The sequence below is a fragment of the Ixodes scapularis genome, unplaced genomic scaffold (genome assembly GCF_016920785.2).
Source record: "Ixodes scapularis isolate PalLabHiFi unplaced genomic scaffold, ASM1692078v2 PGA_scaffold6__148_contigs__length_123643588, whole genome shotgun sequence".
Taxonomy (NCBI): Eukaryota; Metazoa; Arthropoda; class Arachnida; order Ixodida; family Ixodidae; genus Ixodes; species Ixodes scapularis.
This window is the reverse complement of record NW_024609881.1, coordinates 92772142-92791324: the sequence shown is the minus strand read 5'-3', so window position 1 is coordinate 92791324 and position 19183 is coordinate 92772142. Positions and strand designations below refer to the sequence as shown.

General features: G+C 43.1%; 1 protein-coding gene across 1 annotated transcript in view; it reads left to right on the top strand.

Annotated features, from left to right (window-relative positions):
- The window catches only part of LOC8041894 (equilibrative nucleoside transporter 4), a 129290-nt gene extending 111605 nt beyond the window's left edge, over nucleotides 1–17685 (top strand). Inside the window, exons 9-11 of the mRNA XM_040213102.3 lie at nucleotides 1019–1206; nucleotides 14651–14903; nucleotides 17444–17685. Coding sequence (XP_040069036.1) covers nucleotides 1019–1206; nucleotides 14651–14903; nucleotides 17444–17685 — 683 coding nt within the window. The remainder of the gene's footprint in view (nucleotides 1–1018; nucleotides 1207–14650; nucleotides 14904–17443) is intronic.
- The last annotated feature ends 1498 nt before the right edge of the window (nucleotides 17686–19183 follow it).

Genomic DNA, 19183 nt, shown 5'->3' with positions numbered 1-19183 from the left:
ACGTGCTAAAAAAATGAGCAAGTCAGGGAACCAGAAAATTCACCTTTTTTGCCTGATAGAGCCAAAGAAGGACTGCTTACACATGCTGCACCCAACCTCGTTATCTCAACAGCCTCTATAATTTCCCGAGTAAGCTGGTAGGTAAGCTGGGAGTAAGTCAGCTTACTCGGGAAATTCTAGAGGATTTTGAGATAGCGAGGTTGGGTGCAGCATGTGTAAGCAGTCCTTCTGTGGCTCTATCAGGCAAAGAGGTGAATTTTCTGGTTCCCTGACTTGCTCTTTTTTTAGCACGTACTCTGTACGGCTGTGTCATGGCGCTTTTTTTATTATATATATTTTTTTATTATTGTTTTATTTTTATTGGTGATGCATCACATGGGCTGAATTCTTTGTTCTCTTTTGTTCGTGACACCGCAAATATATATTGCGATTTTGCGTTCAATAAACTCAGTTGTAAGTCAGCGCTACGTCCGTGTCACTTATTTGTCTAATCCTCGTCTTTTCGCGCTGTTTTTAATTCCGAACTAATTTTAAGGAATGTATCCCCCTGTACAAAGCATTGGTCCATGCAATAAGTATTCGAGATTGTAGGTAAAACAACTCCGATAAAGTTGTTTGTGAAGAGCGAAAGTTCGCCTAAATTCACCCGTACCTTCACACCCTTTTTATACCCTTCAAAAATAAATGGTGCTGAGTGCAACAGCACCCTAGTTTGCGATAGAAAAGGGTGTATTAGGTTGAAGTAAGGGGGCTGTTAGGATGAAGCTATAATGTAGGTTTCTGGTTTAGAGTTTCGTAAAATGTTGTAGTCTGTCGTAGCAATATATACTGCATGGTTCAAGATGCGCTCATGCTTGCAACTGTTGACCCTTTGTTCTGATGTTGTCCATTATAGGATCTTATAAAGCATAGGTTCCTTTGTCTGGCCTTGTAAGCTGGGGTGGGGTATGCAACGTGGTTTGAGGATTTGTCGGATCAAGCCGGTCCAAATGCGTCCTGGTTTCGCCCCGTCCTCAAGGTGGTGTCATGGCGCGGGTGCAAGTGGCCCGCACGGTGTGGCCGTACATGCTGAGCATAGCCCTGGCGTACTTCGTCACGCTGTCCTTGTTCCCGGGCATCGAGAGCGAGATCGTGTCCTGCCGCCTCGGGTCCTGGATGCCTGTCCTGCTCATGGCGCTCTTCAACGCGGCCGACTTTTTCGGCAAGGTGAGAGCTCGGACAGGATGCTTGTTCTTTTTTGAAAGCACGAAACAATTTTTTACGGAATCCACCAATCCCAAAAGTTTGTCCGTCCGTCAGACCGGCTGTGCATTAAAAAAAAAAAAAAAACATTTAGTGGGGAAATTGACGTCATGTGACCTGACGCCACGTGACCTATGAACCAAGTGGAGAAATTGATGTCACGTGTCCTATACGTCAGTTTGGTTTCCCCGCTAAATTTAGCGGGCAAAATGACGTAGCGTGACATATTCACCAATTCAGTCTCTCTGCTACATATAGCGGGAAAAGAGGCGTGCTGTGAACTGAACACCAGTTCAATTTCCCCACTAAATTTAGCTTTGAAAATCGCCGTAACGTAACCGAATCTCACGTGACCTACGGAACAATTTAAATTCCCCACTAAATTTATCGTTGAAATATACGTCGCATGGTACACCAATTTCCTCTCCCCATTCCCTACTCTCCCTTCCCTTCCCCTTTCTCTCCTCGTCTTTTCCCCCTTCTATGCTGTCCTACCCATCTTTTCTCACTGGAACAACTGTTTACTGTCTTCCAAACAATTGAAGTTATCGCTACTGCATTTAAATAATTATAGGACTTTGAAGATAAAAGTCGCTACCAATCTTTAATTATAAATTGTTAATCTTATCTTGAAGCAGTACGTGCTGTTGTACTTCCTTCGCTGCTTTTAGCCCTTCCCGATCGGTAAATGTATCCAACATCAGGCAGTACCCGAATGGCCGAAAGTCGGTAGTGGGTGCAAAATTTGCAGACTGCAGATTTTTTTGAAGGCGGATCTGCGGACTGCAGATTTGGGAATGCGGACCAAGTTTGTTTTTTGAGTGGGAGATTGCGAGTGCTGCAACTTGGGTGGGGCACGGCGCACGAATTTCAGATTTCGGACGGCAAATGGCGGATGGTATACTGGAAATTTTAGTGTTGCAGATGGTGCATGACGGACGGCATAACACAAATGGCTAAGTAATAGTTTGTGAGGAGCCGGCTTTAACATGTTGGCTGCGGGCAGTGTAACATTTAATGGGAGCGCTACACTGACGAAGAGATTTGCTATTCCTGGATATTTGTGGACACGAAGTAAAAAGCTACGCATCCGTGCGCTCGGCCGATAAACGCTGTGCACGGCCATTCTCCACTTCTGAAATGCTATAGACAGTTTTTATACCCGTGTATAAGCACGTTCGCCTCTTGCATGTTATCAAAGGTTTCCTTTTTCTTCCCTCTTCCTTCGTTGTGTTCTACTTTGACGTACATGTGACGTTTTTCCATGGAATGTTTGAGTCAACCTTGACGCACATGCACCATGATCGAGTGGCGTTAATCTGTCTTGTGCGCATCTGCTGAAGTTGCGTGCTGCTCCACTACTCAACTATTGACGTTACTTCGCGCCTGTGTGCATACGTTTTCCACTTGTGGGCACGTAGACTATGCTACACTGTTGGCTGAAAAAAGTATATCGGCGCTTCACTTTGAATTTGCGTGTTACTTCGCAATTTTTCGGAATTTACTTTGAAAATGTATTGGTGGTCGCCTAATAGTCCCGCTAAGGTTAGCGCTTTAAATGATCACTTTTCAACAAAATAGTAGTATTGACGACGATCTTTTGATTTACGGGTGAAAAAAAAGCTAAAGATCGCCTGTTAGAGCTAATAGTGTAGCGCAGAGTACATGCGCACATGAACATGTGCGCTGTGGAATTACGAAAGGAGGTAAGCGAAATATCGGCGTTTAATGTTGTATAATGACCTAATTATCGGTTCCATTGTCTTTGTTGTCGATGAGATTTCGCAGGCGTAATTTCCGACGATACGACAAATTGAAGTTTAATTTTACTTTCCAATAGATTAAGCCGACGTTGTGTCTATATATGCTTCTCAAAAATTTTGATGGACTCTGCATACACGCGAGCGCACACACATACATACTGAAACGCACATTTAACTAAGAAACTCAAGCATCCCTCCACCTCCTCTCCCCGCCCCCCCCCCCCAAAAAAAAAAAGAAAAAAAAAAAGAAAAAAAATATTTGCGGAGATAGTGCTGCAAAGCTTCGGACACAGGGATGAGTACGTGCACCCCCTAGCGGATTCCGCCGGCGTAACGACCCGGCAGGAGTGACCGCTCGGCTCACTTGACCGCGACCACGAGGAAATGGTGCGCGCGATGACGATGGTATTTTATTCTGGTAGTTCAGGAATGAGCTGGTCTTTCGGAATGCCGGAGTTGCTGATGTAACGATCGGAAGCATTTTTTTTTCGGTACTTCGTACTTTGCGTGATTTTGTTTTTGGCAGTTTTTTTTTGTCGTAGGTTGATGAGAATTACGGGTCCGGGAGGTTGATGCTTCGACCGGTGTTCGTTGCTGCAATGCTAGTAATGCTCGTGTTTTTGCTGTTAAGAGTGCAGCATCGGTGTAGTAATACAGTTAAGGCTGGCTGTATTTATGCTCTTTCTTTTAACAAAACTACCTCTCGTGTATGAAGAACTGACAGTGTATGTGACAGGCGTGGGGAAGGGTAGCACTTTCGCCAGTTGCTTTTGTTTGGCTGCGATAATGCGATTTTTCGCCGACGTTGGCACGAAGATAATCAACTAAAATAAAACCTATATTAAAAATTGAATGAAATGTTGTTAGTTTAGGTTGCAGTTTACTTCTGTCTTATGTGAGAAAACATGCACTTTTCTTTAACTTTCGACTCGATTCCATTGCATTTATTCCATCTGTCGCTTGAACACAGTATGCATATTTTTCAATTTGAAGCAATGCATTTTAACTTTTTAAGCATTTTGAAAGCAAGCTGAGGAAGCGCAGGCTCTGTTGGTTAGCTTAATGATGGAGGTGTAATCTAGGATTCTGTGAAGTAAAACATATACACGAGGTAATATGCTGTCTTCGAAAAGGGCCCTTTTCATGATCTGGATCTAACTTGTCAAAGGTCGGAAGATATGAAGATTGTTTTACACAGTAAGTTATCAGGCGATCTTTATGGAATTTGTAAAGATTTGGCTGAACGGCCGGCTGTGACGAAATACCGACACCGAAAAGTGCTATGCCCTTAGGAAACCACATAAAAAGCTTTAGTCCCTCGGTATGATTAGAACTCACGACCTTGAGATTGTGAGCCAAGCGCTTTGCCGAATGAGCTCTCCGGGTTCGGTATTCGAAACACGAAAAATGAAATATTGGCCATCGCGCGAAGGTGTGGTCGTGCGCATCGTGAGATTCCGTGTCATGCTGCGCCATCTCACGGTGTTTGTCAGGAATGGGAGCGAATCTTCGGTAAGCGGTGCCGTTCACGCGCCATTCTTTTCTTCCTTGGAAGGCCTATCCAACATTTTGTTCTTACCAGTGTTCGTCAGCATAACAAAGCTTGTCTCTTTATTTTTTCTTTTCAGTTGAAGGTGAGAGCAAATTAGGCATTGGGGACTTTGCAGTGCCTATAAGTTTATGGGCTTAACCAGTAACATAAACCCCAAAAGAATGTACGAGACGTAGCAGTTTGGAAGTTGCATTGTTAGTTTCCTGTAGTTCCTTAGATGTTGAAGTAACCCCGTAAATGGAAGGGGGTAGTAGTTTCACCCGCTCATTTGATTTGTTTCTCCGCAACGGGTTGTCACCGTCCAAAGGAAATAAGATCTTGTGTGTTCCGTCTAAATCTGACCATGACTGCCGATTTGAATAAAAGAGCTATGGTCAAGTGAGCACGCGGTATTGGACTCTCTACATGAGGTGTATGTCGATCGGTCTTGTGTGACCCGATTGTTCGGACCCTTCGGTGCACCATTTTGAAACAGCCGTTGCGGCCATTGCGAAATGCCAAAGATGTTGCAGAAAATAACAAAACAAAAAAACAAAAACAAAAAAAAACGTGGGCTCAAAACTCTTTGAGCGACTTGTCTTGGTATCTACATCCATTCTGCAATTTCATCCTGTCTAGTTTTTTTTTTTTGACCAATTTTTTATTTTTGTTTTGTGTATCTGCGTTTTGTTTCCCGAAGCTTTCAGGTTTGAGATGCGTTTTGTGCTTCGAAGGGCATTCGAATGTCATCGGAGAAAAGGAAAAGAAAAATGGCGTAGGTAGTTGCAATTTTTGTCATTCTCTGAATCCTGGGAGCGCTGCTACGTGGAGCGGGTGAAAAATAGGCGTCAGCTCTCTTCACAATAGAAAAGCTGATGGACACGTGCTTTCTTGAAAGGTGTCGTCATCTTCTCGTCTTGTGTCCCGGCTTTTCCCTCTGTAGTCTCGCTGTTGCGAACTCGCATTTTCACAATAGCACCTCGACCTCAGTTGGTAGATTTTCTGAGATGAGCTAACGTCGCAATCTTTCATCTCGGGCACTTGTTTTGTTATATTTTGAACGGTCACTTGATGCTGCAACCGGTGTTTGAAGAGGTGCAAAGGCCCTACTACTGTTTTTTTTTTTTCACCGGCTACAACTTTCTTATATAGTAAAGTGCATTTTCTTGGTGTAGGCGAATCTGGAGGGACGCCTACCGCTTAGGCCTGTCGCGTGTCATAAAGTAGGACGACTTCTTCAGCTTACCTTGGAGCTTAGTTACTTTGCTGGTAAAATTCAGCATTTGAATTGAGTTTAAACGCGAGCGCTGTTTATTGTTAGAGACACCTTAAGAACTGCAGGTCGGGACGAGTCCCAGGAATTGGATTAATGCTCCGCAGCCAATGGGATTGCGACATTGCCTCATAAGAATGCCGACGAACCATTCACGAAGCAAGACACCTGGACTCAGTAAGCAGTGCTACAGTAAGGTTAAGAACCATTAATAATAAAATGTGGTGAATATTATCAAGAGGTTCACTCAAGTGAGCGCTTGGTACAGAGTGATAGTTTCTTGACACTATTAATACTGAAACAAATAGAGAAAGAAGGAGAATGGTACAGCGAAGAACACCTCAACTTTCGTACGTCTTCCATTGATAAATAGATACTAGTTTTTAACCGCCATTAGCATACAAAGACTAAGATTGATATTTGAGATACTAGATGGCACTGAATTTCTGAAAGGGTCTATTGCTGGGCAATTGTGTTGGATACGTGAGATGCTCTAGCATCATGTTGCATCAGGTCACGTGACGTCAATTTCCCCGTTAAATTTAGCGGGAAAATTGATGTCACGTGACCTATACATTAATTCGACCTTTCCGCTGAATTTAGTGGAGAAACTGAATTGATGTGTAGGTATGTGACGTCCCATAATGCAGCACTGCGCGCGTTGCATTGTGGGACGTCATAGGCCAAGGCTTTACGAAATGCGGCTTCACAAAATCCTGAGCAACTAGCCAAAGAACGTTTTACGTTAAAAAAAAAAAAAACTCTCTAAGCATGTTTGACTCGTCTGTTTCGTTTAGGAATATGTTGTCTCTTTTCAGAAGATGAATTCTATTCGCTCGCTGTAATTTTGCTGTAAACATTTTATTTTCGGCATCGCTTTCAATCTTCAAATTGCGAAACGTTTGAGTTATGACATTCTGGCATCTTGTGTGAACGCACACAGTGCTTCATTCGGGCGCAGTCTAAACGCTTGCTCAGACATTTCCGTTTGAGCATGACTGACTTATACAGCAGTGGTGGCCTTGACTGGTTGAAAAGCCAACAGAGTATGTGAGTGGCTGTCCGGGCCCACGTGATGAGCACTCGCTAGGCCTAGGAAAAGACAAAACAAACGTTAGCAAAAGAAAAAAAAATACCCTTCCCGAAAACAAAACAAAAATCCCATGTAAAACACGGACAAAAGTGGAGTTGTGTGGCTTCACGCGTTTTTGAAGTGTCGTGTTTGGACAGCCCTTTACACGAACACCCATAACCGTGGTCACACTATAGAGACGTGGACACAAAGCACGGAAAACACTGCGACGCAGAACACGAACAGAACACCCGTAGAACAAGTGCCAAGTTCTGCACGACGTGGCGCAGACAGAAAACGACCTTAAAAACATGCATGCTTCCCCCAGAGAAGCATGGCAAACCGGGACTGCGACAGGCTGCCATTAGCCGCTTATCGAGGAGCCGTCTGGTGTCGCCGCTTGGAACCAAGGCGGGGAGACGACTTTAACTTGCAGCTGCGACGCGCGAGGTGTCCCCCCCCCCCCTTCCCCTTCCCCCTCCCCCCCACACACACACACACAAACACGCATACATGTCTTTCACCGTGACCGCAGTTAAGCCACCTTTAAATCCAGTTACACTAAGCCGCAATTACAACACTATACTTTTGGATAACGTTCTGTGGCTTCTCAGTCAAAGATAGGGACGCACGTGCGCTGTCTAATCTTGAGCGCCCATCAAAGCTGTGCACGCGCGCTCTTCACTTCTGAAATTGCTGGTAACCGTGGGGATTCTGAGATCGTTTATTTATTGTGATGACTAAATCTACGGGGTTAAATCATTATAAGAAATCCCGAAACTACACTCATGGGTGGCCGACTTCCCTATTAAAAATTTGATGAAGGGTAGTGACACGCACCTCTTTGTGCACCTTGGAGCAGACACCAGGCAGCGCCATCGGGCGGCGTCTTCAAACAAGACTTACTGGATTATCAAAGCTGTATGTTGGGCTAGTTGGTATTGGTCTTGGGTTGCCAAAGGCATGGTAGCGCTTTTTTGGACGAGGACAAAAGAAAGAAAGACAAGACAGACACGAGCGCTCCTACACCCGAACATTTGACGTTTTTGTCAAAATATAATGCAGTACGCGCCTAAAAAGAACAATAATAGTAACGGTCGAAGTCTCCACGCAATCAACTATTTTTATTGGTCAAATTTTATGGAGGTAGTGAGAAGACCCGAAAATGCACCCCCCCCCCCCCCCCAACCCCCCAAGAAAAAAGTGTGCCCGTGTATTTCTGTTGCTATTCATTTACTAAGATGTCTTGCCATCCAGAACTTATCACTTTCATTGACTAAAGCGTAACAAACAATATGCCACCAAAAACAAGCTTCTACAAAGTGCACTTCAGGGTGACAATAGCGGTTAAAAATGCCCGAGTACCAAGGGTATGAAACGCAAGCCTCCGAACAAGATTTTTTTTTACTTTACAGCTGTGCTTTGATTGCGTTATGACGCCAAAAGACGTGACTCGCTTTACTTTGCGCACGCTGTGCGAATTGAACAGCCTAGCTGAAAAGAGGGAGGCTCGAATGGTCATGTACTGGGAGAGTTCCATACCAGTGGTCCAGCGACATTCTTAAATGAGGCCCAAGTAGAATCGGTCTTTCGTATTTGGGATGTCGTACAGTCGGACGACTGGAATAATATTTTTGTTTGGGCTGTTACGGAAGTGCATCCGACATTCTTAATGCACTCGGTTTTCGACTTGGGTTTTCTTGGAAATAGGTTTTTTTTTTTCGCGCCTTGAAGTTTTCTTTTTTGATTTTTAGTTGTGTTCATTTTTCTTAGAGAGAGAAAGAGGTTGGTTTTGCTAGATACAAAGTCAGAAGGAAGTTCCGGAATAAGAGTTGCGCTTATACTCTACAACCACAAATTTGTTTTGAGTCTGCAAGACGCTTCCCTTGGGGCGAGTTGTGTTTTGGAGCTTGCATTTTCTGCATTTTATGTAGACGGTCGCTCTTGGATCAACAATCTGGTTGAATATTTATCTCTTCATTGAAAGAGCAGGATGTAATTCTTTTTTATTACTTAAACTTTGCACCAGCATTAACGCGCTCACACTGCCACGTCCTACTTTCGATGAATATACTTCTCAGACGTTGATTAAAATAAAATTTTTACTAAAAGGGGCAAAATTGCAGCCTGTTTTTTTTTAAATAATTTTGTAATCCGTAACACAAAAACAGTGCAAAAAAAAATCGAAGGTAATTTTGCAAAATATAAAAACAGTTATAAAGCAACCAGGGTTTCGCACAACATGCCAATTTCGAAAGGTGCCCATGTAATGCACGTCCGGTTAACAATGCCCCACGCTGGGATCAGATGAAATTTAAAGGTAATATGGTGGAAAACTAAGAGTGTTGGTGGTACATGATTAACAAAATGTAAAACGGCGCAAAAAAAAAACGCACTACTTAAAAAAGTTGCCCGTCCGTCTGTGTATTTCCCGCTAAATCTAGCGGAGAAGCTGACGTCACATGACGTCAGAGTATCGCGTTACGACATGAACTGACACCGCGATGTCACGTCATGTGTGACCACGTCGTAGGACGTAAGATTACGCGACGTGAATTTCCCCGTTAAGTTTAGCGGAGAAATGGACTTCACTATTTGACGTCAGTTTATCACGTCTCACCACTATTCAAAATGGGACATCGATTTTCCCGCTAAATCTATCCGGGAGATCGGTGTCACGTCACATAACGCCGTGCGACGTCAGATCACGTGACGCCGTGACGTCACGGTGTCCAGTTTTGATGTCATAATGACGTCACTCGACGCCGATTTCTCCTTTATATTTAGCTGGGAAATTGACACGCCATATTTGTTCATCACTCCTCGAAACGATTGTTGTCTTTTGAACATTTTAAACGATTCTTCCTTAAATATTGCCTTTCATACATTATAAAACTGGAAGATAAAAATTGCTAGTTATTTTCTTTCTAGGAGCTTTCCAAATTGCCTTGCCTCATATTAATGATTCTTTGAGGCACGCCCAACGACCTTGCTCGCTTTTTTTTAGTTTTTTGCGGTCTTAGCTTACCGTATTATTCACGATTTAATAGCTAATATGAATTCTTAATTATCTGCCCTGTTTGAGGGGACGGTGATGGAGTGGTTTCTAAATAAGGGTCATTACATTGCCCGGTGAAATCAATCACCTTAACAACAACTGTTATTAATTTTGCAAGGTTTTTCAACCTCGTAATGCATCACCGTACTCATTTCATTATCGATGCTAGAAGCCGCAACATATGTTCTGATAAAAACAAAATCGAGATAAATGAATAGCATAAATTTATGTTATAGTTGGTTACTTTTATATATGTTTTTTTGTAAACAGAATTCTAGAATATTCATTGGAACTGTGAGTCATCCAAGGTTCCATGTCAATGGAACCCTGTCACGACACTATTATTGTAACCCTGTCACGACACCTCGCAGAGCCTTACCATTCTGTGGGTTGACTGTAACAATATCGATAATAAACTTTCGATGGAGATAAGATTTCCTATCCAATTTGAGACCTGACTTGGTTTCACTAGCGAAACGACTCGACTTGGCTAGAATAGCGTATTGGCTTGGGGGCGAGTCTCTAGGGTTGGACAACTTTGACCAGACTTGAAGTCAACTCATAATGGCTCCGCCATTTTTTTTGCGGTCGTTGTGTTTTTTTTTTGTTTCTGTATTAATTTAAGTAATTTTATGTAACCTTTTGCGAGAATGCCCTCTGGGCGATGTAGTTAACCGAATAAATAAATAAACGGCCTTGGACATAGGTCAACTACCCCCCCCCCCCCCCTTAGACCTGGCTTTTTTTTTGGCTAGCGAAAGTAATTGATTTGACTAGAACACCGATTTGGCAAGAAGGCGAGTTTTTAGGCTCCCTCGGATAACCTTAACAAGACTTGAAGCCAAGCCATACTGCTTGCGCCTTTTTTGTATTTCTGCGTTTGTTTGGTCTCTGGATTTGACTTGTCGCTAAGAGTAAGCGGTCACATCTTGGGGGCTTAAGCCAGATATTAAAGTCTGAACTGTCGATCATTTTTTTATTATGATCTGAGCATACAGCGTCAATTAAGCTGACCCTGGACGTCTGACCGGACAACCAGATCCGACACGGTTGTCTAGGAAGAAGATTCGTGACGGGACATATCTTGACAGGGAACATGAATTCGGCGTCGTAAGGGGCGAGGGGATTAATAACGGATTTCTCCAAGCGCGTAAACTTGGGATTATTCTGGCTTCCCCTTCGAAGGGGTCTTGAGTCGAGGATTAGTGAAGGGTGAGACAGTCGCGCGCTTTTCGGGATAAAATTGCGAAGAGGGAATAAGTTGAGAAAGGGGGGGGGGGGTGAGGGGGAGAGCACAACGAAATGGGGATTTAAGGATTACTGAACCGTTGTTGGGGGCGTTACGATTGCCTTTGGCCGATGCGCTTTATGTGTTTGGTTTTGATGTATGTTTGGTTCGAATTTTTTTTGTGTTCTTTTACTGTACGAGTTTGGTGTATAGCATGGGGTCAAACGGGCTGATATTATTTCTAGGGAGAGAGTTAGAGTGATTTAGAAGCCCGAATATCTTGGTATTTGTATTCTTTTTATAGCGCAATAAAGACATTTCTCAAAGATTTTTTTTTTTTTTTTGTGAGAAGTTGCAGAAAACTTGGGCTCCCCACAGCAAGCGAAGAAATGGGAGGATATTTGGAGTTCTTATTTGCAACTAATATTCTGTTCCGCATGTTTTTATCTTGCCGGTTTAATTGCTCGTATCTTCGTATCTTTTTTATTTAATTGCGCTCGTCGCATAGTTTTGAGTTGATCTTGACGTCAAGTACCGTGACAAAATTTTATGGTATTTTTTTACGCTAGTTATACCGAAAGTGGGTAAGATCTAACTACCCAAACTTGCTTCTAAAATATTGCGCCACTTGTGTGCTCTGTCTTTTTTATGGTTTTCTGTTTATGCACGTCAGGACATATTAAAAGTGCGGCATCACCCTAGACCTCCTGCTGTGCAATGTAAATTTTTGTTAATATATTTTATTGGTTTGCTCGCGTGTGGTTTTCCATCCACTGCTCGTGTGTCTTGAATGAAAATTAATTTTTATAAATGGAAACTCGACGGAGGTTCGTTTTCTGTGGTTTTTAGGTTTGAGAAGGCGGGGGAGAGAACAAGGAATAAAGAAAAAGTGGGGATTGAGACGATCCGACAGAGGGAAAAAGAAAACGAGAACGAAAGCAATGTAAAAGTTAAAGTAAATGAAAAGTTAACAAAAAAAGAAGAAACGTGACGAAATACAATACCAAAGGAAGAGAGAGACAAGTGGAAATAAAAAGCAAATAGTAGGAGAACGAGAGCTAAAAATAAGAAAGAGCTTGAACGAAGGAAGAAATGGGCAGCCAGGGACGCAGAGGGACAACCGGTGGAAAGAAAAGTGACGTGCCTTTTCCCGGGGATGAGGAGGAAAAACCTGACGGAGCTGAAAAGTGCAAAACTCGGTGATTGAAAAAAAGCAAAAGGGGGAAAGCTTGGGCGGTCTTCAAGGAGACTGTAAAAGAGGATTAAGGGACGGCAAAAAAAAAAGACGCGAGCTGGCGAATCTCACCTCACGACGGACATGTGATGGCCGCTTTTGGAGGTGGGATCGACACGCCGAAGAAAAGAAGGCTTTGATCGTTCATAAATATAATAATAATATTAATAATAAAACTGATAACATACAAAAAAAAAGGAGAATGGAAAGCTTCTAAAATGAAGAGAGCCAACACGTAATACCCCAAGTCCCAGACATCGGTCGACTTATTTGGTGTGAGAAAACCGCATCGTGTATGTCGAGAGGCAGAAACCCAATATTATGTCTGTCTTTTCTAAAAAATAAACATTGAAAACTTTGATCGTACGGGCTTCTAATATAAAAAAAAAATCGGTTTTGCTTTCCGCTATTGCCGGTACTAGGATGAGGTGTATTCCGTCCGGACTAATGTTATTATTATTTTTTTTTTTTTGGAGTGCACTCGCCACGTTCGAAATTGCTTTAGGAGTGTCTTGCGACCCAAGCCCGCTGAGGAGAGGAAATATTTTGCTCTTTACCTCCTTTCGGTGTCTGAGCGTTTGATTTTTTATGGGTTTCTGGGGGGAAAGAGCATATTTATCTATATTTTCTGCGGGTCTGGATCTACGTGCCTTCATGTAATTTTTTTAGGCAATCGTAGGTCTTCATTGGAACTAGAGTTGTTGTTGGGAACTCCAGACGCTCTCCTGTATCTAAAGGAATTTGCTGCAGAGTATACGATTTTTTTTTGTTTGCGATCCGACGGCCATGGAGAGAGTGAAAGATTGAAAATGGCGGTTCTTGCGAAATCCCGAGAACCTCTCTGCTTCCTCTTCTTCGCCTTGTTAGAGTCCCGCCCTAAGCTTTTTTCATATTTTATGCTTTGTATCAGTCGCGTCGAATAAGTATAATTGCGCTCTTAATTTTAACTTGGAGCACGTGGAGTGAAAGCTCGCGCTGGAAAACCCAGAGATCCTGGGTTCGATCCCCAGCCCTGCTAGTTTCTATTGGGATGAGCATCGTACCGGCGTGTGGTCGCGTATCACCACTGCACGACAAACGTTGAAGACTCCACACCAGCAGTCGTACTGCACTGGCCAGATTTAACACCTACTGCGGGTAACAATGTCTCACACTTTGGCAAACTAAACTATCTTTGTCGAAATAGCTGAAGACTAATTGTTTTTCTTGCATTTTTGCTTCTAGCTTTTTGGTATAACGAGGCATTTTACGGTAAATCACAAAGTTCTCTTATACAAGCGCAGACGTGTCGATTTTTAAATGCCGGCTGAAACTCCGAAGCCAGCTGTTTTAAAATATCGCTTTTTTAATGACAAAGGTATACAGTGCGATCCACCTATAACGATAATGAGAAAAACTGAAAATACAATCGTTATAACCGATTATCGTTGGACCTGAACTAGAAACTGGTCGTTTCTAGTCTAGAAACTCTATAAACTGATCCTTATAAGTGGCATATTGTTATATGTGGTATCGTTATAAGTGAATTGCACTGTGATTAGAGTAAATGCGAAATATGACTACGATCTGTATTCACGGGAGCGATCGTGAATTATCCACACCTTGACCTTGGTGAACTCAGTTGGCCTCAAATAACCCATCGTGTAGCTTTACTTCCCGTACTCTGCCGATGCTATGCAGAATGACGCTGTAGTACCAAGGTCTTTAGACTTTATCGGGCTACTATTTGGTTCCCCTACTCGAAGGCAGACACGAGAGAACCCTTTATTCTTTTGACCTGGAGTGGTTCCAGGACCAACACCTAGGTAGCAAGACAGAGTGCTGAGTTTTCCGCGTAATCTGGTGTCCGAACTCTGCCCCTCGCTGGGCCTTTGAGGATCACCCAGGAAACGCAGCACTACAGCCATGCTATAGCCCTGTAGAATTCAAGTTATGAGAATTGCCCCTGGTGAGAAAAAAACAACGACGTATTTTTAGGCCGCGTTTCGGCTGTGTGTCACGGTGCGTCCTTTCAAACGTTTTACGACGCCGAGGAACGCTCATTGACGCTAGTTTACGCCCCGTGGATGGAACATCATGGGACAGTAAGACGCCGCTTCACGTCAACTGTAAATGGTCGCGTCTGATGGACGCTAGCGGAAATACTTCTTTCATGGTCGCGTCTCATGGACGGAACAGCGCCCCCTAGCCGAGAGAAACAGGTCTATCTAGGATCTATCCAACTCATCTACTGTTTCCGTCCGTTATAGGTGCTGGCATCCATCCGTTACGACTGGTCTAGGTCCCAGCTGGTCTGGATGTCCAGCTGCAGAGTGGTCCTGGTGCCCCTGATGGCCCTTTGCGCGGTGCCCAGCAGGGATCCGGTCCAGAACGCCAGCGTAGCGGCAGATGTCTGGGCGATGGTCCTTTCTGTTCTCCTCGGAATAACCAACGGGGTGTTTGGGTCCGTGCCTATGATCGTGGCACCGTCCAGAGTTCCGGACGACCAGAAGGAACTTACGGGTGAGTTTCGATTGTCTTTCGGCAAAATAACTGTTTCCATGAACTTTATTTTATTGGTGGACAAGGATGGTGTGTCGCGAAAGGCCAGGAAGAACACAAGAGAAAGATCTAACTTGCACACAGTATGGTACTTCTAGAGGCCTATCTTATATCTAATCAGTTTATGTTACAAGACGTTAGTTAATGGTCAAAGTGTTTTTCTTCGGCCCTGACTGTCAAAAAAAAAAAAGAAGAAAAGAAAGTCAGTTTGGTTTTTATTTGGTTTGCCATAGGAATGCTAACGTGCCATACACAAGCCAAGTTTAGGTGACATATGTCAACCGAATAGGCAGAAGTTAATTTTCATTCTGGCCCTTATTCGGCAATTCAGGACCAAGATACAAAGACTCTCGTAAAAAAAATATTAAGTTTGGTTATACCTTTGCTTCTTTGAGCTTTCAGGAAACAAGTTACGAGAAAAAAACAACAACAAAATGTTCCCAAAGAACTCTTCTACTCGGAGAGGACAGTTAGAATGTTACGAAAAAGTTTTAACCCAGGGGCGGTGTGCCTGTTCGCCTCTTCTCGTTCAAAATCCTGTACCCACCTCTCATCGGCAAGCGTCCAACATCAGCATGATCGCCTTCTCCAAGCCGGGTATCCAGCAGACTTCCTTCGTACTACCCTTCAGCATCTCATTACAGACCCCAACCGTCGTTCATCTAGCAACGAAGGACAGAGCCACACACGCCCGGCTTACATTCCATACATGCATAATACTGCCCATCGCCGGAAGAGTCTCGCTGCCAGGTTCGACACGAAGGTCTTTTTCACATGTACGATGAAGCTAAAACATATGTGCCAAAGGGTAAATAACGAACATCGTCCACCAGAATACACCATCAAGCACTTCGAAAATTACGTTAAATGCCAAGAAAAGCCAATTTATTCTATTCCGCTCAGTTCTGGCAGCCAATCCATCGGCCAGACGGGACGATGCCCTGCCTTAGGAAACACCTTCTCGAAGTGAACAAGGCGTCACCCGACTCCCACCATCCAATTGTTGTTCATGCTCGCACCTGCCAAGATTGCACCCCCAGCTATGAAAACACTTCCGTGCTAGGCTCACACAAGGACAAGCATGAGCGAGAGACAATTGAAGTATTTAAGATCAAAACCGCCACAAACAATGTTTCTGGGCCCTCGTTGTTGTTATCGACACGAGAGATGGAATTCCTATCGCGAGAGTTGTCATAGAAAGAGTTTCCTCCAGTTTTCTTCTTCTTCTTCCTTAATTCAGCCATTTGTATCTTTATTTTCGTATTTTCTATAACGAACCAAAATGGTTCGTTATAGTGTGATAGGCATCATTCAAATGTAGTTGCTCGTTGAAAGAACTGTCTGTGTCTGTCCCTCGTATATTTTTCTATTTTAATTCTTTCCGTGCGAACGGTGTGCCCACTTTCGCCCGCAATTGAGGCCGAGTGTTCTTGCTTCCCATTGAGACGCTACGTTATCAGACTCGTGGCTTAGGATGTGCATTCTTTCCGCTGCGTGAAGCGTAAACCCGTCACGATGACACACGAGGAATGCATATTAACCCTAGACCCTAGGCACATAAAAGACTAAGAAGTTTATTCTAATTGTTATAAAAATTAGCTGAAGAGTGTGGTAAGGACGAATTGAATTTTATTTTGCGTATATTTTAAAATGAATAATTCGAGCTACTTCCATAGCTTCATGTCAATAGTTACTAATGAAAACACGAAAGCGGACGAGGCTGGCAGAAAAAAAAAAAAAAAAAGAGTCTCCTGGAAGCACTAGAGTGGTGATTGATGTTTATCTAGGAGGGATGCTTTTAAATGAACTATAATTGAAGCTAAGAGGTGGTTTAAATAGAATGCTTGTTACTTCGCTCCATAATGCTTTTTGATAGATTTTGCGCTCGGTCAACATGCATGTTGGCTTCTAATTTGAGTTGTTTTAATCCTACATATTCAAGTATTTAGGGCCCGTTCAATATTTTTAAAATGTTCTCCAGATTATGGGATAATATTTGATCATAGATTACTTTCTATTTCGTGACGTGATGATTTGCATAATTCAGGGATTGCAAGTTTACACACTGTTCATGTTGTTCTATTCTCATTGCGGTGTCTTAAAATTTAATGCAAACTGAACCAATTCTCGAGTAAGGCAGACTGGTAAGTAATAAATGCTATAAATTTAGTATTGTACACAACTTCAACATGTAAAATACCTAGTTTCGTTTACAATTTGTACTTTAAACGAGTAGTCATGCTCTACATTTTTAGAAAACCGTTAAAGCGAACAAGTTTTTGTGTTTGCTCCAGTCATATATATATATATATATATATATATTTAAAACTTGGTACACATATGACAACATATGAGATAATATATGTTCTTATATACTTCTTATAGAATTTATACGAGTTCTGATATATTTATTGGACAAATCGTATTTGAAATGCTTTTTTCATAATAGGGAGGCTGTAACTTTTGATTCCTCCGACGGACGATGCCTTTCTTATTTTCAGGAAACATCATGACGCTGTCATACAGCGTGGGCCTCACAACTGGTTCCGGTGTGGCATACCTGATCGAATACCTCATTGGTTGGACTCATGTGGCGTCAGTCTGTACCGCTGACGTCGTGGAGGCCACGGTCACGTGGTCCAACCTGAACGAGACCCTCTCAAATTTCTCGACAACCGCTCTGGCTTTTGTGACGTCTCTCTTGCCAAAGGACAATGTAACCGCCTTGCCCATGTCGCCGTGAGTGTGGGTATGATGAACATGCTCAGCTCTTTTACCGTGTTTTACTTATACTTTTAACGGGTGCAATGGAACTTGACTCGCCAGTTACCTCGATGACATTCCTCTTTTTTTTTATTTTGAAGTACGTGAAGGAAAGCGTGATTTATCGAACGATCACATATCTCCTACCTCTTAAGGCGTGTCCGTCTTTCGCGGCCGAAAATCAGCGCCAGTGGTTTCTTCGTGTTGTTTCATTAATTTATCTGATAACTCTTACTGCAATCCTCATCGGCCGAGGGAAGTCTGGATTAGTATATGACTGCAACAGAGTTTGGCCAGATTGCTTAAAACTGTTGACGCTTTTGATCTGTTTACAGTGGTTCGATTATATTTTTTGTTTCTGATACTCCCTATGCTCTATTTAACGTTACGATGATCCACGTGGATGCTACGAATCATCCCAGACAATCCAGCAGTTTGAGCGTGTCAACGTGACGTGCCTCGAGTGCCGTCGCGCCCTTCTCGAAGGTTGTGTGAGTGACACTCACAAGGATTTACAATGATTTGATAGATTGCAGCATCCTCCGCGGTCCATCGTAACCTAAAACAGAGTATAGTCTTTCATTTGGCGGATACAAGAACGAGTGGAGAAGGCTGCAAAATGAAGTGAACTCATACCAGGAAGGGACATCAAAGTTTTAGAGCCCAGCTCTTAGGCGCCCGTTTCCAGCTTGAGCGGCGTCGGCGTAACCGCGCAGTGCATTGTGGGAAATGTCCCATATTGCACCGCGCGAGCCCCCCCCCCCCCCCCCCTCCTGGTCACGTGACCTCCCCCCCCCCCCGAGGACATTGAAGAATGAGGGGAGAAGGAGGAGGAGGAGAGGGATTGCAAAGCAAAAAAGAGTAAACATGTTTCACTCTTTTTTGTTTTGCAATTTAGGGATATAGAAAGGTTACTTCCATGTTTAAGAATTTAATATTGCTACAGAGACGTTGCTCCCGTCGTTTGAGAACTTTGTATACATAGTGTATGCACTCTTATGAAAAGCGATCATGAAGATACCTGCTGAGAAGCGTGCTTCGCCGCACTAACTGTGTTGATGTGGGGAAGCTTTCTTTCTGAAGGAGGGGGATGCTGTCGCGAACTGCGCGAAAGTGCCCTTTTGGGATGCTGCATGTGATATTGAATTGTCGGAAACGTGTGATCCTTTGAACTGGCGCTGTTTAAGGACATATCAGTTTCGTTACAGACTTCTCCAGAGAATTTCTTTCTACCTGTATATATTTGTTGCGCGAAAATGTTACAGTCTATCAGCAGCAGCCGAGATTTGCTGTTTCGAGTGTTGTTCCAAAGCGTCGTCAATTTATTTTAGTTTTACCTTATTGCGTATACGTGTTTTTATACTTTTATCGGTGGCAAAAAATTTACTCACTGATTATAAGCAAGGGCGTTGAAGTTAAGAAAATGGAGTTATAGAATATTCACTAGCGTTTCGTTCTGTTGTTTTTCTTTTTTTCGA